The 7095-nt window shown below is 39.0% G+C and overlaps 1 protein-coding gene across 1 annotated transcript in view; it reads right to left on the reverse strand.

Annotated features, from left to right (window-relative positions):
* pde1ca (phosphodiesterase 1C, calmodulin-dependent a) overlaps positions 1–6267 on the reverse strand; it is a 102450-nt gene extending 96183 nt beyond the window's left edge. Inside the window, exons 1-3 of the mRNA XM_042399416.1 lie at positions 6183–6267; positions 2707–2757; positions 2402–2561 (exon numbers count right to left, since the gene is read on the reverse strand). Coding sequence (XP_042255350.1) covers positions 2402–2561; positions 2707–2757; positions 6183–6267 — 296 coding nt within the window. The remainder of the gene's footprint in view (positions 1–2401; positions 2562–2706; positions 2758–6182) is intronic.
* Positions 6268–7095: the final 828 nt, after the last annotated feature.

The raw sequence follows: 7095 nt of genomic DNA on the forward strand, positions 1-7095 counted from the left end.
AGTAAATCGTTGAAGAAAACACTTATTACTAAATCTGCCCCTATGTATGTATATGCCCCAGCCGAACTCTGTCTCCAGCCAAAAGTTAGTCTGGAGCCCTGCTTGATGTTATTCATCATACCATTTAATGTAATATCAGACCTATAGCGCCACTACGTTGTCAACCGTATAGACCTATAGGGATGTGTCCACACCCTTCCACTGTTTCAACAGCTATGTTCATATTCAGCCACATCTGTCTTATGTTATTCATTATGCCATTTAATGTAACCTCAAACATATAGTGAGAACAACAGTTTTATTAGCCCCAGACCCAATAGATGTTATATTGGCTATGGTTAGGCTTTTATAGTTTCAAGGGCAAGGCCTACATTGGCATCGTCTTTCCAAATTAGCTGAACATCTTTTGGAAATAATTTCAAATACACCATCATCCCTATTTGCTGTTTAAATGAAAAGTTTGATTGTGGAGTTGTAAACAATGCAAACCATTAAGCTTAAATGCAGCACTAGTGGTAGGCTACATGATTTGGAGGTTATGCAGTGTAACTGAAATTGTGCTCCTTGAAATGTTTAGGCAGATTAAAGAGAAAGTGACAAATTCTGTATCAAAGTGTCACATTCGCCCATTCACACACAAATTCATACACTGAATGGGTACAGGGGCTACCATGCAAGGTCCCTGCTTTGTCTGCCATCCAGATCGTCATTGCTGCTCAATACCTTCATCTTGTCGGGATGCTGGCAGGCAGTAGGCATCAAATCAAAGGGAACCTAACTGAGGAGAATTCTATTTTATTTTTATTTTATCTGAGATCTCAGATTATTTTTTTCCTCTTGGGCCCAAGACAGACTGAAAACTGACTACAAATGATGTCATAAAGAAATTCAAGATTGACAAACAACGTTAAAGGAACATCTGAAGCGAAGGAACTCAAGACCAAATAAGACAAATAACCTTAAGGGAACTTCAAAGTTCGCAGGGAAAACAAGGACTATCAGGAACTAACAACTGATAATAAGTGCAACAGAGGATACATTTAATTTGTTTATGAAGCACTGTGAGTTGAACATTTTCTAATTTACTGCAGTTTTGGTTGTACATTCATTTGGATTTAATTTTGTTTCTGTGATAGAATTGCATAATTGCATTTGCATCAAACAAAGAAATTTTGTTTTTTCTAAAGAGATGCTTTGAATATATAAAAACAAGCTATCAGGAAAATTAAACATGACATAATGTCTTTATAAATATATTTTCTATAAAGATGGATGGAGTGGTTGGAGTTTTAACATGAATGCTGTGTTTTCATTTCAAAAACTTTGTAAAAGTTACTTTTTTTCCCTGTTTTTAATTCATTTCTTTATTATTATAATCTCGAAATATAAAGTGACTTTTAACTTGAGTGGTGTGAAGACATTATTATCATATCTGACCTAAATAAGTAGGCAAGGAATGAGACTTTGAAAATGGGCAATTAGTGACTTGATTCTTAATTATTATATTTCTCTGTAATTAGCAATTAATGGCAGCTACAATAAAAAAAATGACATTCATGGAATTTGTTACAAAGTTGGACTGATCTGCTGAAATTATACAGTAATTAGTGAAAATGTAAATGGTTAAAACATGTACTTCAATTTACTGGCCTGCTTAAGTTGGGCATAAACTACTTGAAAATTAAGCTGCAACAGCTCACTTCAATTTGGTGGCCTGCTCAGTAGAAATTAGAAACTACTTGGAAATTAAGCTGCAACAATTCACTTCAGTTTAGTGGCCTGCTCAGCAGAAGTTAGAAACTAGTTGGAAGTTAAACTGGCATGATCCACAGAAGTTAGGCAGAAATTAGTTGGAAATTACTTAATAACTTACTTATAAGTATCACCTACTTTCCATGAAATTACCATGAAATTTATAGACCAGTAAAATGAGGTGTTACCAACTACTGAAGATATATGACTACAGTATCAAACTGTCAGTAACTGTTTACCCACCAGTGGTGAATGCTTCAAAAGAGGAGTCGTTAATAAACACTGAAAAACGTTGTGTGTAGTGTGTGTTATACTGTGTTATGAACCATTTGATAATTGTCTATATACTGCTTACAAATGCTAAATACCCCTTGCATCAAGTATAAATCCAGCTTAAAGAATGCCTGTTTTAGTCAGTGAAGGCTTGTTTTATATGAGACAGTTCACAGGGGCAAATTGTGTGGAGATGAGCCTTTTCTGTACGCCCTTTTGTGTTTTTATTCCTTTGATTATTTTGATTAGGCTGCAAAATATTTTCCAACTGCTGATGATACATTTACATAGCAGATATAATAAATAATGATATGGAGAAACCATGGGTTGTATTTGTAACTTTGTGTTTCTTTGTTTCTGTGTGTATATGAGTGACCTGACAACAGTCTTCTCCATGGCATCGGGGGCATCAGGGATCGGCAGCTCATCAGCCAGGATCTCCTCGGCACTGCGCTGATCGATCAGAATTCCTTTCTGTTCAGTGATGCCGACACTGGCTATGACAGCACTGCACAGTGCATTCTGGGACCGTGAGCCTGAACAGTTTTCATACAAACAAACATCCTTTGCTTGCTTTTACATATCTCTTCGACCACATCACAACATCAAATCTATCTCCATCACACATCTCAGGAGACTTAAACTTAATAATAGAAAACAAGTGAACTTTGGTGAACATACGTGCAAAGCGGGCCAGTGGACGGCGATTGCTTTCCCCCGCCTCATTGGCAACTGTAAAGAAAAGAATTAGAAAATGATTTGAGAAATTCATTCTACTTTATCATTGCTAGTAAAAGTCAGAGACCATTCATAGCCATGGTTCATCTCTAATCTAATCTAATCATCCTATATAAGTGTTTTCACTTAATTAGGAAGATTAGACCTCTTCTCAGGGCATATGAAGTGACATCGCCCATATTCACTAAAAAAACCTTTGTGGGTGTTCAAGGCTGTGTGAGACTGAATGCACAAATTAAAGCTGCAATCTGCAATTTTACAGTTACCGGAAATCATTCACAGTTATAGGTTAATTTGTGATCCTTAGCAGTCTGTGATACTTCACACAAAGGATACCATAGCTCCAACCACCACTGAACCAATTAAGAAACTAAAATCATGTTTTACATGCATACAAAAGATGCAATAAATGTGTTCTATAACAGGACAGAAATTGGAGAATCTATAACTCAGGAAGGCACCTGACACATACAGTACCAGTCGAAGTTTGGACATATTTTCTCAATCGACGGAATGAGCGTGTGTGTGTGTTTATGTGTGTGTTTGTGTGCGTGCATGCTTGTATCTTTGATAGGAGTAATTGTCATTTGAAAACATCGTAGTGAGGACACATCTGCTTTATGAGGACATTTTGGCTGGTCCTCACCTCCTCAAAAGGAATGTTTGAGAGTTAAGACTTGGTTTTAATGTTAAGGTTAGGGTTAGTGTAGGGAGAGGTATTTAGTTATGATGGTTATGGTAGGGTTAGGGGCTAGGAAATGCTATTATTTCAAATGTGTGTGTGTGTGTGTGTATAAATAAAACTGATTGGGGGATGAGGAGTACAGGTTGAAGATCTTGAGATATCCCACTATAAAAGAAATCAGGAGAAGGAGTAGATGAAGATTACGCTCAGAGACAGAGGCCACTTCATTAGTGACAATGAGCACTCTAACAACTGACAACACACATACACACACACAATTATTTGCACCAGTCACAATGATGTCACAGTCATTTCCCATCTCTTCAGGTTCCCATAGAGACAGCAGTCAGTAAACATAGACACACACACAGTACAGTTACATGGCCTCCTGTTCTGCTAATGTGAATACAGGCATGTACCTGATTCATGATAATAATTTTGAATATTGTTATCATCATTTCAGCTGTTATAAATTGTACATAAATGTATTCATATGAGACAATAAGCATAGAGCTGTCAATCCAAAGGTGTGTAATGAGTGCACCACTACATGATTGCTGCATGAAGGAACACCATGATTACATCATTTGTTGTATGCAGGCACCTTTTTGATCACATATGATCACCATAAGAATTTACTAGCATTGGAGTCACATGTTAATACTAATAGTGGCAGTGCATCAGATTAAAAAATGCTCATGTGGCTCATTTTGGACGGTTATGACAAAGACCCATTTTGTCATTTAGATATGGGGTCATGTTTCATATGTACTAAAGGTTAGTGGCCTTTTCCAAGCTCTAAACAGGCAAATAGCAATGACAACATAACCCAGAGGAAATTGTGTCTGATTTAACATCTGGGAAAAGCAGATTCAAAACTTACAGACTGTTCTGTAGGGCACATGCAGAGGGAGAGAGACAAGCCAGAGAGAAAAAGAGAGATAGACCAGATTTAAATCTATTAGTAACATGCAATTAGCATTTAGATCTGATTATGAAATCTGATCACAGGCCTTTGAATTTAAACCTATCTTAATTCTGCCTGCACTACGATCAGATCCGGCCAACACAAGATGGCAGTGCTCTGCTGGCAACATGGAAGAGCTATTGTCCAGCAGAACCACGGAACTAAAAGGCCGTGGAGCTTCTGATGGGTTCCAATGCAGATGAGAACTAAAAAACAAGGGGTAAAGAAATTTGTTCTGATTTTAACGACAATAGGTACTGTAATTTGGCCAGTCTTTAAAAGATAAATCTGGTTTATTTCAACCTCATGCAATGTGCATAAATGTGGCCATTGTGGCTCTATGGGTCAAGCTAAATCTTTACTCATCAGCTCCAATATATAGATTCAGGGAAACGATGTATATCGGGGCAAGCTGCTGAGCCTCCTACAGCTTTCCATATAAACAGGATTTTTACCTGAATCATTTTAACATTTGTTTATGAAAAGTAAACTCAGAAAGTAGCCACCTGTAGCAGCCATCATGGCTAACTGCATAGAGATATACATCCAGGCAACCTAACCACCCAGCATATTCACACACATGCTGTTTGTTTACTTGACATGCCGATTCACTGAGGTTAGACTGTATTCTCAGGAAACTCAAATAGCTAAATGCAATGATGGATTATCCGTTGGACTATTATGAGATCACAAATCAGTTCACTTTGTTGGCCAACTGTAAGTATTCTAACTGGAGTACACAATGAGGAGCTCAATCAAATGGAAGAAGAAAGACAAAGAATGGAGGCAGAGGCAGAAAGACAACAGGACTATCCTGAGAGACAACGTGCAGTATCTCAGTGAAACTCTTGTCATCAGGGACTGTTAAGTATTTCCAACTGGTCAGCTTCTCCAAAATACTGTACTGCCTCATCAAACTATTGCATCAACAGAAACTGACCAAAACAAGTCTGTTGGGACATCTCCATTGTCAAAACTCCTTGAACAGACATTATTCAACTTGATCTCTCTCTGGTGATCTCCTCCCAGCCCAGCCTGAGAACTGGAGCACTGAAATATGTTAATCAAGTTGCACTTCCTGCTCTAGCAACCATCCTGGAACAGGGCTGTCATCCAGAATCCAACCCTCCAACCCGAAGTGCCACTGGTAGGCCTCCAGCTGAGCTATGCTTGTGTTACATGTACTAATTTGATTACATGGTCAAAAATAAATGGACATGGATAGATTGACCCAGATAATGACAAATTAGACTGAATGCAGCAGAAACATTACTAGGCATAGTCATGTCATGGGCAGCTGTGGCTCAGGAGGTGGAGAGGGTTGTCCACAGGGTTGGTGGTTCAATCCCCACCTCCTCCTGCCTGCATAATGAAGTGTCCCTGGGCAAGAACCCCAAATTGCTTGCTGCTATTGGTGTTTGAGTGTGTGTGTGAATGGGTACATGAGTAGCAAAAACACTGTAAACTGCTTTGGACAAAAGCATTATATAAATGCAGCCATTTACCATGTTAAAGCTGTCAGAATAGAACACAGCAATTCTGTAACATATTGTCAGTTAGGTTTTTTTCTGTTGAAGCAAAGAAGAAGGATATGCTACTGATGGAGGAGAATGTACCAGAAGAGTCAGCATCTACAATGCAAATATAATAAACCTTAAGTAAAGAACACCATCTGTTCAGCAACACAATAGCACTAAGCAAAGCCTCTTTCTCTCTCTCTCTCTCACACACATACATACACAGTATTACACTGTTACAGTCTCTTACCGATGGTGAAGCTAAAGCCATCAATGCTGAAAGTTGCACTCAAACACTTTTTAAATCCCTGCTTTTTAGACGTTGGTTCTGTCATTGTGCCTCTTGATGTACACTCCTCTGTTCTCTGTCTGTCAGTGGATGGGTGGAGATCAGAGCACTTTTTCCAAGGAGAGGAGTGAACCTAGAGGCTGTTTCCCCCTGAGTGGTTGTAACCCTGGCAGTGCTTGTAGTCCCACTGGAGGTTGGAGGTGCAACAAAGCTTTCAGAAGTCGTGTTCAGGAGGAATACTGATCTCCTCCCCCCTCCTCTCTGCTCTTCATCCTTCAAGGCCACTGTGATCCTGCAAGAGCACTCACAATAACCGCTGTCTCACTCTGTTTCTCTGCTACTTCTCTATTACCTCCAGTATTCACAGATGTGTCTTTCTCCACTGTGGTCTGCTAAGTGAGGCCCTCCTCACTTCTATGCTAAAGCCAGTTGATTAGTCTCCTCCCCTGCATCCTCCCAGCTCATTCCTCCTGTCTGCCTGCCTCCCCCCCTCTCTTAATCTCTCCATAGAAGTCACCATATTTCCACCTATCTGTCTGCTTTCATTCCCAACACATATCTTTAGAAATGTGTTTCCATGTAGACAGCTCTGGACTGCGTTAATGTTTATGTTCAAAGATCTGATTACAATTCTGATAAGTTTAATATACAATTACATGCATAAATGAATCTGTATATTTAAGTGTCCATCGTGATGTTATCATGTAATGTAACTGGTCATCCACCGGTCTGTATCACATCACTCTCAATCCCTGGTAAATACATCATCGATCTCTATACATTCAGATGGTATTAATATTATATTTCTCTTTGCAATTGAGAGTGACTACACTGTCTGCCCCAGACACCTTCCAACAAGGTAGAGTTTATGGCA

The sequence above is a fragment of the Thunnus maccoyii genome, chromosome 21 (genome assembly GCF_910596095.1).
Source record: "Thunnus maccoyii chromosome 21, fThuMac1.1, whole genome shotgun sequence".
Classification (NCBI taxonomy): Eukaryota; Metazoa; Chordata; class Actinopteri; order Scombriformes; family Scombridae; genus Thunnus; species Thunnus maccoyii.